The sequence below is a fragment of the Schistocerca serialis genome, chromosome 10 (genome assembly GCF_023864345.2).
Source record: "Schistocerca serialis cubense isolate TAMUIC-IGC-003099 chromosome 10, iqSchSeri2.2, whole genome shotgun sequence".
In the NCBI taxonomy this organism is placed as follows: domain Eukaryota; kingdom Metazoa; phylum Arthropoda; class Insecta; order Orthoptera; family Acrididae; genus Schistocerca; species Schistocerca serialis.
The window spans coordinates 116,452,188-116,469,187 of record NC_064647.1 but is presented as its reverse complement, the minus strand read 5'-3'; the positions used below and the strand labels follow the sequence as shown (position 1 = coordinate 116,469,187).

The 17,000-nt window shown below is 39.8% G+C and overlaps 2 protein-coding genes across 2 annotated transcripts in view; one reads left to right on the top strand and one right to left on the bottom strand.

Annotated features, from left to right (window-relative positions):
• LOC126424585 (pecanex-like protein 1) overlaps positions 1 to 8,441 on the bottom strand; it is a 273,094-nt gene extending 264,653 nt beyond the window's left edge. The window contains exons 1-2 of the mRNA XM_050087327.1: positions 8,168 to 8,441; positions 7,669 to 7,859 (exon numbers count right to left, since the gene is read on the bottom strand). Of these exons, the coding sequence (XP_049943284.1) occupies positions 7,669 to 7,859; positions 8,168 to 8,320 (344 nt within the window). The 5' untranslated portion in view covers positions 8,321 to 8,441. The remainder of the gene's footprint in view (positions 1 to 7,668; positions 7,860 to 8,167) is intronic.
• Positions 8,442 to 9,263: 822 nt separating this feature from the next.
• The window catches only part of LOC126425305 (mitogen-activated protein kinase kinase kinase 10-like), a 731,045-nt gene continuing 723,308 nt past the window's right edge, over positions 9,264 to 17,000 (top strand). The window contains exon 1 of the mRNA XM_050088284.1: positions 9,264 to 10,679. Coding sequence (XP_049944241.1) covers positions 9,815 to 10,679 — 865 coding nt within the window. The 5' untranslated portion in view covers positions 9,264 to 9,814. The remainder of the gene's footprint in view (positions 10,680 to 17,000) is intronic.

The following is a 17,000-nucleotide window of genomic DNA, read 5'->3' as shown; positions in this document are numbered from 1 at the left end:
AGAGTTGAAACTTAAGACCACCATTTACAATTATCATTGTAGCTATAGCATACATTGTCAACACTACATATGCAGGATGCAAATTATCACATTTCTTCTTGGCCTCCTGATACGTCAGTTGGTCTAGAGTCTTGTATTCTTAGATGTTCTTTTCTTATTGGAAGATCGTGCATTCCGGTGAACAGGGGGAATGGTGCTATCTATAGTTAACAGAGACAGGGGGAGGAGGGGGGGGGGGGGGTGGTCTCAAGGAACATTTGCGTGCAACTGGCATCGACAATCCCTACAGATGGGGCTAGCATTACAATGCAAAGAGAGTTTCACACCACATCGATACACTATCACCTTAACCTTTTGAGGCAATTAGTCACCCCGAGAAGCCAAGATGAAGGCCCAATAGCAACCCTACTGCCCTTTGGCTCCTATTGGACATGATGAACAAACTGCATGCCCTTCACTCAAAATTGGCATGCAATTCGTCATCGGTCTGTAAAAGAAGGCTGCAGTGGAAGACGATACCCTGAACCATACTGAGACTGTTTTGGGGTGGAGAGCAGGGTGATAGCTACAGAAATATCACCCAACTTGTCATACGGGAGTAGCATTCTTTATTAGGTAGAGGATGCCATTTCATCCGAAGTGAACCGCTCTTCAGATTTGAAATTGCACTACTTCCCCAAACTTATCCCTGAGGTGTTCAACAAAGAATAATGACTTTGTGATGAAAAAGAAATCCCTATTGGTTCTTTAGCAAACCAAATATAGGGGAGTATTTCTCCCCTTCTCTCTTAACACTGTATTCCTCACACAACATACCCAGTGAAGGAAACATTTTGGGGTCATACCTCTCTTTAGTGCAAGAAACCTGTCTTTCAGAAAGGACTGCAGGGGACACGCATCCACCAGTGGGAGAAAGCTTAATCAACTTCCTACGCGACTAATCCACTGCAGTGCTACCTACACCAAACAAGTGCTCTCCCCAAAGGTGCCACCCAGCCTCAGCAAACAGCTGCCTGGCCACTAATCTGTCGTCCAGAGTCCCCACGCCCCACCACCGATTGGCACATGTTCTCAGCACGTGTGAGGAGTTGCCAGCTCAAGCACCAAAAGTGCGATCTCTGTGTGGCGGGGGACCACCACTGCTCCTCCCCCATCCCCACAAAAGGATGGCTACTGTTGGGTTTTGAGCATATTCCTGTTGCCAGATAGGAAGGATGCAAAGAAAGCACTGCAAAAACGGGGAATATACACCGCATTGGGAAAAAACACAACAATGGGAACCATGTAGTTTAGGAAGAGAGAAGGTGTAAAGTGCCAGAGGGGAGGAGGAGCCATGAATGTCTAAAATCTTAAACAAAATCCAGGTGTCGCCATCAGCAAGAAGACCACCAATTGGAAAAGCATAGGGGGCAAAAGAACAGCAGAAGAATGGGCTTGCAGCCTGGAAAGGAGAGTAGTGCTGCAAGGGCTGGAGGTCCAGGTTGGTCCAGCACATACTCACAAATTAGTTGCAAACCCTCTGGAAGATCCAGCACAGATGTGTTTAGAGGAAATCTATTGCGTAGCAATGATAACTAAATTTATATACGTGCATTTTGAAGCTGAACTGGCCTTAGACAACGAGGTGCATTATCTCCATTACATACTTTTTAATTTAATTTTAGAAAAGATAGAGAGAACTAAAAATTAAACTTAGCTGGAACAAACCTGAGTAATAACACAATAAATCCACTTGCATATGTGGACGGTATTGTTCTACCAAGCTGTAGCAAGGAGGACTTGCAGCTCATGACAACTACAGAAATACTGCAACGGAAGCAAGTTTACAAGTTTCCTATAATGGTACCCCATTGACAGCTGAAATAACTTTTGAAAGAATAGACATTTAAATATTTGAGAACAATTTTTAGCAAGCACGATAGAATGGAAATTCAGATTAAGGCAAGGATTGCAGTGGCAAATAGAGCATATTTCGGCTCACAGTTCTGAGATGTTTTAAAAGCAGACTATACCAGAGCGTAATTCTCCTGACAGGGCTGTATGGTTCAAACATTTCCCTTATAGGAAACAAATGAACAAAAACTACTTGTCTTCCCAGACCAAATCAACAATTAACACAAAGCTGCAGCATCACAACATCAAGAAACCAGATTACTTTAAATATCTGGGTGAAAATCTAAACACAAAAAGTGAAAAAGATTCAATTAAAACCAAAAGCAAAAAATTAAAAGAACTTACATGAAAGTGAGAAATCTGCACAAAAAAATGTTTTTCTAAAGATGTTAAATTAAGGCATTATACCACAGTTGTAAAACCAGAATCCTTTTTGGTTAAGAGACATTCCTTTTTATCAGGACAGAAGATGACATTACAAGATCTGGAGGAGACAGAAAGAAGGATCTTGCAAAAAATATTAGGTCAAATCGAGAACAAAGATGGCAACTGGGTTTTGAGATTAAATACGGAACTATTCTCATTCTGCCCTAAAACAACAGATGAGATCAGGAAAAGATGCACTACACTCTTAAGGACATCTAGTGAGAACAAAGGAAGACAGATTAACAAAAAAAATTCACACACTCTTCCAATACAGTAAAGCAGACAAAGGCAACACACAGAAGGACTTAGAAGAAATGCACACTGAATAGGATGTCTTATTCAACTGAGACAAATTCAGAGGTCTTCAGAAAGATGAAACGAATATGAAAATAACTGGAGTCAAAGTGTCAAATGAGAGGACAAGAGCTTATTCTGAGAAAATTAGAGTGTTCTGGAGAAGGATGAAGGAAAAGAGAAATAAATAGTTACCTCGATGTGGCCATTAGTTGATCCAGGGAAAATGAAATTAACAAAAATTAAAAAATAGAGTTGCTGGTGCTTTATGCCCACACCATGTTGGAATTCCACAAATGAAATGATTTCTGTTGAAAAATCACAGATTAATTTCTGAATAGACAGCCTGTGTTTGGTTGGTTTACATTTATAAAGTCTTATAATAGAAAGACTATAAACAAGACATTTATATAAAACAGAACCAGTTATTAAATGGCCAGTGTTATAAAGGTATTACCATTAATGCCGGGTGCCAGACATTGATTTTCTTATACACTTTTAGTACCTCAACAATCTTTGCTTCATAATATAAACTTCTGGTCAGTATGAATTAGTGGAACAGAAGGTAACACACTGTGTAAACTGTAATTATGCCCCATTTTTCTACTCTGGGGTCTATAAAACTATGTCACAAAACTGTTTCGTATCTCACCTGACAAAGATTTAAAACATAGGAGACAGTGATAGTTCCTACACACAACTGCCATGAAAGGTCAAAAATGCATTGAAACAAGCGTTCAGTTCATAGTGCTGTGGAATGTGGGGAAAAACCACAAATTGGCATTCATAAAAAGAAGAACAACACCAAAAATGCAACAGGAGCATAATATGTAAGAAATTGTCCACGCAACCTGCCACTGATGATGCCTTGCAGAAAATAAAGGCAAAACGCGTATGGCACTAAAATTGTGTTTTATTCAGTTGCTGTCAGATGGTCCATAAGTAAATATTGTCAATATACCGTAATATTACACGCAACTGAGGAAGACAGGACTACAAAAGTTGAAGATGACAAATTTTTGTGCCTGTCAGAACCATAGAGAAAATCTTGAAATAATGTGGCAGATTATACAAAGGAAGTACCATATTTAAGGCTCCATCGTGTAGCTGGAAGTTGTCAAATTTGGGACCAGGAAAAAGCAGAGGAACAAGAAAAGTTGTTCTAATCCTCTGAATAATTGTTGGAAAGATATCGACTAAGTGTGAACTGAGCACTTCTAATCACTTTCATTGCCAAAAATGAAGTGTTTGATAATGTACACTGGAAAGACATCTTTCAAGTCCCTAAAAGTCTTAAAGTAGACTACAGACATAAGGCAATTCACCAATTATACAGCAAGAATGTAGTAATTGTACAGGCATACAAAAACATGTAAATATCATAATAGGAATTAGGCACTAATGTTGTCTGTCACACACGATATTCAGCACTTACATAGAAGAAGTAATTAAAGAATTCTGAAACACAAGCACTAAAGCATTAAAAATAAATGGGAAACCACACAACATAATCAGAACCTCGTTGCATTCACAGGAGTGTATGTTTGGATGTCTGTGGGGTTGTGTGTATAAATGTGTGTACTTTAGCTAGTAAAAGAGCAAGAGCTTGAAAACTAATGTCAACATGTTTCCTGGGAAGCACAGAGTTCAGTAAGATATGGGAATTCAGATATTTGGGTGCTTGATGAAATATGCAAGTGATAACATCCAAAACTGCTGTGGCCAAAGATTCATTTTACAATAATGTGACACTATTAACATCGAATTCAAGAACTACAGAAGTAAAGAAGTAGTTTGTAAAAACATTCATGTCAAATGTAGCAAGCTAATGCTCAGATAGATGGACAACAAGGAAAAATTAAAAGTAACTGAACTGGAACCTCCCAATAGGGTGACAAAGACATATCAGAAAGGATGAAGGAAAAAAAAAAAAAGCCCATGTCATCACTAGAACGATTCCACATTCATCTCTACTTTGCTTATATAGCCTATTTCCTTTAACACATCACACTTTTGGCTAGTCACTATAAATCATCTGCACTTACAAGATTGCTCTGCAATCAAAATTAAGTGCCTAGCAGTGGTTTCAACTGAACCACCTTTAAGCTACTTCTCCACCATTCCACTTCCGAACACAGTGTGCGAAAAACTAACATTGAAATATTTCCGTGTTAGCTCTGGTTTCTCTTATGTTATTATGTTGATCATTTCTACCTATGCAGGTAAGCACCAGCAAAATATTTTCACACTCCCGAGGATAAAGTTGGTGATTGAAATTTGATGAGAAGGTTCTGCCACGGCAAAAAACGCCTTTGCTTTAATGACTACCACCCCAATTCACATATCATATCCATGACACTTTCTACCTTATTTTGCCCTTCTTTGAGTGTTTTCGGTGTCCTACATCAACCCTATCAGATGCGAATCCCACACTGCACTGCAGACAAGTGTAGTGTAAGCAGTCTCTCTGGTAGATTTGTCTCATTTTCTAATTGTTCTGAAAATTAATCACAGTCTTTTCCTTGCTTTTCCCACTACATTATCTACATGAGCGTTCTAATTTAAGATATTTGTAATTGTAATCCTGAAGTATTTAGTTGAGTTTACAGCCTGCAGAGTTGTGCGATTTATCACGTAACTGAAATTTGGCGAATTCTTTTTAATGCTCATGTGGACGACTTCAAACTCTTTATCATTTAGAGTCAACTGCCACATTTTGCAACACATAAATATCTTGTCTAAATCATTTTGCAACTCATTTTGACCATCAGCTTACATTACATCATGGTAGATGACAGAATCATCTGCAAACATTCTACAAGGACTGCTCAAATTGTCTCCTAAATTGTTTATGTGGATCAAGAACAACAAAGTATCTGTAACACTTCCTGGGGGAATGCCTGAGATTACTTCTGTTTTACTTTATGACTTTCAGTCAGTTATCACCAACTATGACCTTACTGACAGGAAATCGTGAATCCAGTCACACAATTGAGATGATACTCCATCAGCATGCAATTTAATTAGAAGCTGCTCGTGAGGAATCATCATCATCAGCAGCAGCAGCAGCAGCAGCAGTATTGAAAGTGTGTGTGTACTTCTCAAGAATGTCCATACACAGTGAGCACTCATTTAAGTATTTAATCACCGCCTAGGGGTTTTCCATTAGTAGAAAAAGGCAGCTACATGGCATACATTTTTTCTTCACTAGTCGGCTCTAGTCCACAACCAACACAAATCATATGACTTTACAATGGTAGTATTTTCCGTTCAGTCGCTGCTAACCTTTGCCACCTAATAGTACTGTCTAACAATAAGTGATATTGCTGAATTTCATACTGTTTCACTGTGCTATGCTCAGATTGTACATACAAGTATATGTGAGCAGAAAGTGAGAAAGTTCCTCGTCAGTTCTGAGCAACCCCTACGTTTTCTCCTATAAGAAGAAAGCTCTAAATTAACAAAAACTGAAGAAAAATAGAGGTGGTTGCATTGTACCCTCTAAAACGTCCAAAGCAAAAATGTGTGGGACTGTTAATAAGACAAATCCTGAGGCATCAACAAATCGTTAATTTGGTAACGGAAGTGGGTTAATTGCTGACAGAAACCGAGGCTTGAGTACAGTAAGCAAGTGCAGATGGCTGTAGGTTGCAGTAGCTACACGGAGACAAAAAGTCTTGCACGGGATTGATTACCAAGGAGATCTGTACCAAATTTCTCTTCAGACTAGAGGCAACAACAACAAAATAATAACACAGTGCAGCAATGCATGAAACATGAAAACACTGCACTAATATAGTAGATGGGATAGTAAATACTGCACTCTTACTAAGTAGACTCATCTGCAAAACTAGTGTACACAGGGAACTTTATTCTTCCCTCCTTTCTGCAACAGGTGTGCAGGATTATGATGCCAAGAGTAATACTATACACCATCAACATAAATGCTAATTTACACTCTATAAACATTAAATTCCCATTAATGCAACAAATGTATACATGTTATTACACACTTAACATTCGAACATTAACTAGTGAATGCTTCAACATTCATCCTGATTTCTTGTAACCCTATAAATCTGTTTTTCCATGGAATAACGTTACATCCTACAAGGGGTGGTGTTATTCACAGTCAAAACAATTATCTGCAAGTGTGTACTAATATTTCCTCCTCATCGTTTTGTCACTTGAGGCAACTGCACAAAAACGAATTGAGATGACATATCAGCGTCTTTCAAGTGCAATCATACTGAAAAAGTACGTCAGTTCATGACTTCTGAATACAGTATTATTAAAAAACAAACACCAATATCTCACCAAACAACAACCAATCACTTTGTTCACATTCTACACATTCATCAACATACTCAATTGTGTAGGATGCCAAACAAGTGACGTTAATGACGACGAAAACACAACACTGGATAATGAACTTAAAAAAGTGACGAAAGAATTGTTTGAACCTAAAATCACTTGCTTTGTTTACTCATACGTCGCATTAACATTGCTTTTCAGCCAATTACTTGATGACATAAAACAATTCATCACATAATATTACGCATTTCGAATTCACGTTTCTCAGCCCCTGGAGAAAAATATGCACTACTTTGTGAAAAACAAATAGCAACCAACGATTTTGATGAGTGGTGACTTTGTGAACAGGTTAACTTTTCAAAACAATCATTTTGTGATCGACGCTCCTTTTGTTGTCCGCGTTTTCTTCTTAATATGTAAAAAGGAAATGTGGTTCTCGCTTGTGCAAATAATTTCTCTCTTTTTGCTGCCCATAAACGTTTTGGAGAAGTTTTTCCTTCTTCAGTCGCTTTTATTTAACAACTTTAAAATATTATATCTAACAAACAAAACCCACTGAAGATGGAGAAACTTCTCCGAAACATTTATGAGTAGTAAAACAGGAAAAAAATTGTTTTTGCTCAAGGCAGAACCACATTTCCTTATTTAATCATTCCCTTAAGCCTTCGAATATGATTGTCACATCACATTATTTCATAGCGGGACTCTCAATGTTGACATTAGAAAAATAACAGCACTCACAATCTTGAACGGAAGGTCACATCCTCTGCATGTCGTCGACATCCGTCGCGAGCATCGAACTCCTCTTCACGCACACATTCTGAAGTGTCATACACATGATGAAGCCACATATTGGTTGCTTTCAGCACACCAAATAGGGCAGCAATTGCAGTGCAATATCCCGCCCATGCCGTTAGTGTAGGTGGAAAAAACTGTAAAGAAACTGACACTTCAGAGATTGCAGATGATACGACGTATCAAAAACTAAAAACTGGAAAGCTCACAACCGCTTACAAACAGAAACACTTCTTCCAGAAAGAGCTAATATGCCATAGAACACTTATTTGCTTTTCACAAGACAGTTTAACACCAATCAACTGCAGAAAACAGTTTACTATTCTGGTAAATAGCCTGACCTCTTTCAAATCTAGTATTCGTCACAATCTAACTTAATCACATTTAAAACCATCAGCGAGAAAAGGACAGGCTGATTCATGGTATCATTCTGAGTAGCACTCACCAAGTACACCGTAAATGGTAGACATAGCAGGAACAACCAAACATAAAGATGAAATGTATTGCAGAATATATCCTGGTGTGGATCGTAAAACCAGCCTCCTGTAAGTGAAGCCCATACACCCTGACGAAGAATTTCAAGCGTTTGGGATCCCATATTCACACACTTTCATTTTTTGGGGCATTTTTCATGCTGTGGCTACTCAAATTTCACGGAACATTCAAGACTGCCGTACACTGATGGAACAATCGATGTCTTCCCCAAGCAGACATCTTGAACTCTGTATTATCACGTGGGTGAATTTCAACCAATGCTATTGCTTGTCACACCCTATTTTGATCGTCATATCCATGCATTGATAACAAAGTTTGTAGATTGTCAATTGTAAAAACATGATCGTCTGAATGTAAATATATGATGTGTATCGAATATCAGCTAATTGCCATCAGGTGGGATACAGCGAACAGCCAGAGAGAGACAGTTTGAAACTAAATATTACGTGCTACCATCACAGCATACTGAACGAAACGTATATTTTACAAAATTAGGTAGTAAGCTATGAGCAGCTATTATTTTTACTGTGAAAGCGAAACAATAAATAGGGCTTGTATAACTTCATTTTGTTTCAGACAGATTTTATTATTAAGTCTCCTCAGTATTCCATAGCATTTGAGATAAGCTAGAGACATGTTTATAACATAATTAATTCAACATTGGAAGCAATAGTGTCGCTAGCTCTAAAACTATAAACACCTGCAGCAATTAACCACATTAGCTTTCTTACAAAGCACTTGATTAGAATAGTACTCTTTAATAACATTATTAAACTATTTTTAATACCACAATGCTTCCATTACAGTGTGTTGCGAAGTGTTTCTGTAGTACATAAACATCACGAAATTATAAATATACTAATTACTAGTTCAACTTCAGTATTGTGGAAGTTAGCTTTTGATAAGCTTTGCACAAAGATACACGTTACTATCTGAGGAATGGTGGCGACATCTTTGGACAGAGTGCGCGAACTACGTATACATTCCGCACTTCTGTCTCTGATGTCAGTGGTTAGCTATTTGCTGATCAGTCAACGTTTCCAACATGGCCGATGTTAATAGCAGGTTACTATGAGTGCTCTCTATTTGCAGATTTTCTTTGTAGGATATCTCAAACACGGGGAGTGCGTTCACGAGAGGGAAAGCGCGTTACCGGTAGTGATGTGCGGGTGCTAAAAGTGACGTTTCCGTGTGCCGTGGTCTCACTTCAACGACAGTGAATGTAGGCCATGAGAAGTGGGCCAGCTCTCAGTTGGGTCGTTTCGGTGGCGGAGGTGGTGGAGGCGGTGGCGGCGGCCGGTGTTGTTTCTGTGGACTGTGAGCAGCAAAACCAGCTCGAGAAGTGTCACTCGTGCGGCGAGTTCAGATTCAACGGTGCGAATTCGTCGTATCCGTGCTCACCTCCGGACCAAGGTGCAGTGGGAGCAGACGTGCCTAGAGCCGGTGTGTTTTGGTCGGCGACGGAAACCACGGAGGCTGTTGCGACGGCGTCACAGTGGTGCCGCGGCAGGGCAACAGGAGAGGACCAGGACCACGGGAGCTACGTCGATAATACCATCAGCGAAGACGGTGAGATCGGCGGCAACGGGGACGACGAATGCCTCCGCTATTGACGACGTCCATGGAACGCAGCAAACCGGCGGCGTACTGTAGTAGCAATGGCCGCGAGGACGTGTACACGACGAGCACCGCGCAACAGACCAGCAACAGCAGCAGCCCCGTCAAGCCCGGGGGCGGTCCCACCTCTTACAGCAGCAGCTGCTCGTCGACGCCGCGCAAGGTGGCCAGCTCCACCTCCTCGGGCGCCGATCCGCACTCCTTCTGGACGGCGCTGTACGATTACGACGCCCAGGGCGAGGACGAGCTCAGCCTGCGGCGGGGCGAGCAGGTGGAGGTGCTGTCAAAAGACTTCAAGATCTCGGGTGACGAAGGCTGGTGGACGGGCAAGATCGGCGACAAGGTGGGGATCTTCCCGGCTAACTTCGTCACCAACAACGGCGGCGTGCTAGCGGAGCGCGTCGCCAGCGTCATCGGCGACTCTGTGCAGCCCGTCGAAATCAACTTCTCCGAGCTGGAGCTGGAGGAGGTGATCGGCGTGGGCGGCTTCGGTAAGGTGTACCGCGGCTTCTGGCGCGGCCAGGAGGTCGCCGTCAAAGCGGCGCGCCACGACCCCGACGAGGACATCGCCGTCACGCTGGACAACGTACGCCAGGAAGCGAAGCTGTTCTGGCTTCTGGAGCACGAAAACATCGTGTCACTGAAGGGCGTGTGCCTGCAGCTGCCCAACCTGTGCCTGGTGATGGAGTACGCGCGGGGCGGCTCTCTCAACAGGGTACTGGCAGGCCGCAAGATCCGCCCCGACGTGCTCGTCGACTGGGCCATCCAGATCGCCCGCGGCATGAACTATCTGCACAACGGCGCTCCCGTCTCCCTCATCCACCGCGACCTCAAGTCCTCTAACGGTGAGTGCCTGTGCTGCCACTTTCTACCCACAACGATTCTTTATTGTTCCCTATCTACTATCTTTGTCGGATTTGAAGAGGTACTGCATTAGCTCTCTGACAAGCCTTGCTGTCGCTTCCTATAATGTTGACACATTCAGCCATTATTGTTCTTCGGCGATACATTAGTCAGAACAAATCTAGGGCTTTATAGAGCAAGTAAAAGTCGGCATATAAATTTGCCTGACATGATTAGATTAAATTAGATATAGGCCTACTTCTTGCTCTGTAGACCCATACTGAGGAGTCCCTCAAGTATCTTAAACAGATCAAAATAAGAATACATAAGAAGTTCTAAAATTGATTTGCCAATGATCCTTGCACAGAGTGTATGAAATTACTCCCATAGATTTGGAGTAAGCCAGAGAGATCTTTAAAATATTTTCATTTAGGAAGGAAAAACAAACCTGTCACGAAACAAAAAAATCTTTCATATATTGCAGTGCATGTAATTATTTGGTAGTTGTTGTTACCATCAGTTTACAGTTTTTTACATTATTGCACACTAAAGATGTGCAGATGTCAATTTTATGTAGTTACTCGCTAGAAGACATTCTGTCATAAATAATACATTTTCAATATGGTAAAAGTGTTGTTCTATTTGTGCTTAACGATTATAAAAATACACAAAGAATTTAACAGGAATTCTGCATTCCCAGAAAGCCTATACTAATTTGTTATTATTTGTTTACCACTTCTTCCTCATTATGATTAGAGATACTTGCAAAGTTTTGTTGTAAGGGTCTGTGGCTGAAATATTCATTGTTACAGACGGATATGTAGTATAGGCCTGACTCAAGATCTAGCTAGAGAGAGACGGAGGGGGGGCGAGGGGGGGAGGGAGAGTGAGTTCATTGATAGAATTATTGGTCATAAACATTCTGTTTCAGTACGACATATATCTATTCTTGTTGTGCAGTGCTGTGGTACGAAAGAAACTACTTTTTGTGATTACTGTCAGTTAAACATATATTATGATTTAAAAACACTAGAAATCACGAAAATAATTTTTAAAAATCTTTCAAGATTAGCTGCTCTACATATTGCCTTTGTCGGCTGCTTTTCTAAATACAGTCTTGAACAAAGCTGTTTTTCAGTAGCCATATATTAAGTCTGATGCTGTTCCTTTCAAGGTGTCTGTACCAAAGGCTGGAATATGTTTAATTTTTGACTTCATCACGTCTGCTCTAAACTTCAACTAGCCTACTACCGTCTCGCATTTTAACTTTACGGCCTTTAAATTTGCAGTCTGATGAAGTCGTGCTTAGAGGTTTCGAAACTTATATAAAACTATTAAACAATTATTTGCAACTCGTTGGCTGTGTTATTTCTCCACTGAGATGGTAATGTATTTAATTTCACCACATTAACCCACAATAAGAATCCATAACTTAAGGGAACTGAAATTACTTAAACTATGTTAGAAATTGTACTTCATTTTAGAAATTCAAGAGTTGAAAACTCATGGTTATTAGTTACTTATTAATCTTATAATTTATCTGATTTATTCCTCAAATGATGTATGATGAGTCAGTTTTCAGTGTGTGTAAATATACATGATTTGTTTGTGTATATGACTGCATGCTTGTCTGTCAGTTTAACAAAAGCTACAGAGCCTTAAATGTAATACAAATCAACATATTAGTCACTGTCACTACTCATGTTTTATTTTTTATTTGTTTATATAATAAAAGCTATCCAGAAGGAATGATTTTTTAAGTATAAATTAAAACAGTTGTCAGCAGGAAAGCCCATATTTTGAGGGGAAAACTACAGCATTCCCATACTACTTAACTGTGTCTGCTTTTTTACGATGACTACATTCATAACTGTAAAAAAGAAAAGGAAAAAAAAGGGAGCCATCTACTTTCTGTGAGACTCAAGTCCTGTCTTCATTGAATGTAGGCCTGTTATCAAGCTGATAAGTTATATACTCCAACTGCACCTTCACAGTATACATATTCACAAATTAAAATTGGACTTAAAGATGGATGAGAAATTAATGTTCACAGTTGCAATATTGGAATACTACAGCTGTTATTGGCAGTAAAATGAGTTCTTTATGCAGTCACAAAAATATCTAACACCTGCCCAGTCAAGTAAAATGTTTTACAGATAGTAAATGAAATTTTGAAGCCATTTCTTCTGGTTGTCAGCTTCTAACCCATAGACAGATATTTATATAAACACAGGTGTCATATGTAGTAGAGCAGGAAATATGTGTTGTAATAAGCCACTATGGTATGTAATGTTCTGTAAATATTCAGTGTATAACATAATATTATGTACATACATATAATCATGTATACATGTGTTTGTAACGAACTGATTAATAGTTTTTCAGTTCTTAAATTTTATAATGAGATATTATAATCTGTAGCTTGGTTAACATCATTTCACTTCCTGTTAGGTTATGAAATTTTTTGGGATAATGTGGTGAAATTAAAGGCAGCCAGGGTGCCCTCTATTTTGCAAAAGCAAACAATAATTTTATTGTGTCAAGTACGTAACTGGACTTCTTGCTAAGGTTGCCTGAAAGTTTCTTGGAATCATGTAGTCAAGTCATTCCTAGTGAGTGCAGTCCTTATTGTAATCTCAACTAGCCTAATAATAAGTCAGTTTCAAGTGTACCATGGCATTTGCAACTACAGTACGAGATACAAATACTTAGGGTTCAAAGTCTCTTTCTATTCATATATTCTGCTGCATAGGTCTTTAATAAGCTTCTTATAGATATAAGGCAAGAAACTGGAAATCCCTGAAAAGAAAATTAGAAGTATATTTTATCAGACACTTCTTTTCCAAGTTACCTGATTATCTAGATTCAAAGATTAAAAACCCTATCAGCAAATTGACAGTTAAAGTAGGTCTTTGCTGTAACAGTAAGCAGATAATCATTTTTTGGTAATTTCCAAGAATGATTGCCTCCTGAAGTCACGGGGTCAAAACGATACATACGGAACATGTGATCCTAAATCAATCACGCGACTCTGGTGGCGGGCATTATGATCAATTACTTGTGATTGTCATTGTTATATGTTTTCCGTCATTCCCTTAGTTGCTCTATGTTACACACCTTCACATGGCAAAAGGGGAATTGTTCCTGTAGCATACACATCACACGGACTTTCATAATGACGACAACACAGACAACGTATAACGTAAGCCATCTCCTTTGTAATTGCAAGTATTTTTTTAACGCTCTTCTTTTGTCGTTGCTTTAGTGGCCACCCTAAACATACTAATAATGCCCACCACCAGAATCGCGTGATTGACTTTTTTAGGATCGCACGTTCGATATGTATCGTTTGGCCCCCTGATTTTGAGAGGCAATCATTCTTGGAAATTACCCATTTTTCTTTGGCAGTCATCATTGTAGTCCTGCAAATATAGGCAAGCCATAACAAACAGCTACTTTAATAACTGAGGAAACAATAGAGTTTTTGCATATTAGCTTCACACTTTGGTCCAGAATCAGTACTGTAGTAGTAATATTTACATTTTTACTTTAAATCGTGCACTTTGTACTCTCACATGCATGTGTGACGTGTACTTCTCGGTCTACAATTTTTAGAAAATTTGTTACATGTTAATTAATTTGTAGGTCATTCGCACGACGGGCTTTTATTAACATATCCTGTAACTTATCTCTAACTCCCATGCTGGTGGCATTCCAGGGGTCATAAATGGTATGTACCATGTATGTTAGTACCATCTCAGGGGACAAAAGAGAGAACTTTATAAAAGTTTTGAGTGAAAGTGTAGGAATCAGGTAGGCCTATAAGAGAATGTAAACAAAACCCGGAATCAGGTAGGCCTATAAGAGAATGTAAACAAAACCCATAATCATCTTGCAGTCACTATTGCTATACTGTTAGTCTAGCTGTGAAGCCCTGTCGAGTGTTGGGATATTACTCGCAATAAACTAAAAACTTGTGAATAATTATGTTGCGTTTACTGTACGGTAGCTGCAGAAATTTCAGTGTTGGGGTACAGGTTTCACTTTCTTTTTCCAGAGCAAGCAATGTAATTTGTGTTCTCCAGTACCATATTACATTCACAAATTTAAATTACCAGAGTGTGTACTTTCTACCCACAGTTATGCATCAATTTCCACCTAACAATTGAAGTGAAGGCTGTTCAGCTGTCTTAGTGGTGTGCCTATTTCTGCTTAAACCATTATTGCTTCTGTTTTTGCACACTGTACGAGATTCCCCATATCCTCAACATTTAGCCTGACATTACAGTGTATTTAGCAATGTACGTACACGGCACCCAAATTGAACGGCGGTGACACTTTAATGAATTGTAACACATTGTGGTCTGTTGTCATGTTGGCAGTATGCTCTCAGGACTGTAGTCCAGTGTAAGTAACCTGTCTTCTGCATGACTCTAGCTTCCTATTCTTCTCAGAATCTTTGGTGATAAGTCGGTCGTAGGTATTTTGGACGTATATATCGACCCGTATTGTGTCCAAAAAATATTATATATGTTTCAATAAATACACTCCTATCACTTGAAGAATAGTTATAAATGCTCTTATGTACAGTTAAAATTTGCTAGACTGCAATAAAATGTGATCTTAATAGGTACAGTTTTTGCGAACTGGTGGCATCGACTTTGATGAAAATCTCACTGCCATTGAAAAAGACTAATAGAGGTGCCCTGGAAGGACAGATGCATAGGTTAAAGTGTAACACGTGCACAGTGAAATAACTCAGAGTAGTGAAATACCAAACAACGGAAAATCCAGGTGGGTTGCAACTACGCATAATATACAGGGTGTAAAGTATTTAAACTGACAAACTTTGGGAGGTTGTAGGGGACATCAAAACAAATATTTTTCCCTAATGTCATTTTTTCCTATGAGGAGTATTTAAACCGGTAGAGGATGAATTTTCTGGCGGCAAATTAATTAAACCAATAAACACTTTTCCATTTTTAATGACCAAGAGACCACACATTGACACAACCCAATTTCAATTACAGTAGATTTTCAAAAAATATGGGTTATCCTCACTCCAAACATGCAAATTGTGCATACTGAAGACTCCATCACGCCAGAACGTTGCTTCATTGGTAAACAACACAGAGAATGGAAATGTAGGATGCATTTCACACTATTCCAGGTACCACTGCGAAAACTGTGCTCTGGGTGGATAATCAACTGCTTCTAGATTGTGGACACGCTGTAAGTGAAGTGGACGTAACAATTGCTCTCGAAGGACTGTTCTTACATTCGTCTGATTGGTCCCCATGTTACGTGCAATTGCACGAGTGCTGATTGAAGGATCCCGCTCCACATGCTGCAAGACAGCTTCCTCAAATTGCAGTGTTCTTAAAGTGCGACGGTGTCCCTGTCTAGATAATCTGCTAAAGGACCCGGTCTCACGCAGACTTTGGTACACAGCAGCAAAGGTCGTATGATGCGGGATATGGCGATTAGGATATTGTTGTTGATAAACCCGGTGTGGAACTCGTCCGTTGTGTTCCGCTACGTAGTACGCACCAACCGTATCAGTGTACTCACTCCAGGTGTATCGCTCCATTAGTAAACAGAGACAATGCACTACTACACTGGTGGACAGCAGTTGCCTACAACTGAAGAGCGTAATACGCCCTCTAACAACTGAAGAGCGTAATACAGCCTCCAATGGAATCCTCGTAGGAAAAAATGACGTTAGGGAAAAATATTTGTTTTGATGTCCCCTACAGCCTCCCAGAGTTTCTCGGTTTAAATACTTTTCATCCTGTAGAAGAAGAAATTCTGAGTCACAGGTAGGCACAATAGAAAGACTGTCAGAAAGTGAGCTTTCGGGCAACCAGGTCTTTATCGGAAATAGCTGAAGTAACAAGCGCGCTTGCATGCATGCACGCACGCCCCCCCCCCCCACACACACACACACACACACACACACACACACACACACACACACACGAGACCGCAGTCTCCATCTGTTGAGGCTGGCAACTCCCCTTTTCATAATATTGTTGAATAGTAAAATATATTACTCAGCTTTGGCAGCAGATGCGTTGACAACAGTTCTCTGAACACAAACTAAATAATGGTCTCTGAAGTAAAGTCAGAAGAAAACTAATATTTTATCTCGACGTACTGTTCGAAGAACAGTTCATAACTGACAGTAGTGGTACTTGGTTAAATCTATACGCAGGTGGTCTCTGTCTGTACACAACAATTCTGTTCACTATTCTGTTTCTGCTGAGGACTAACCACCGTTTATCTATTAGCCACTGTTTCTATCACACAACTTGAAGGCGGAA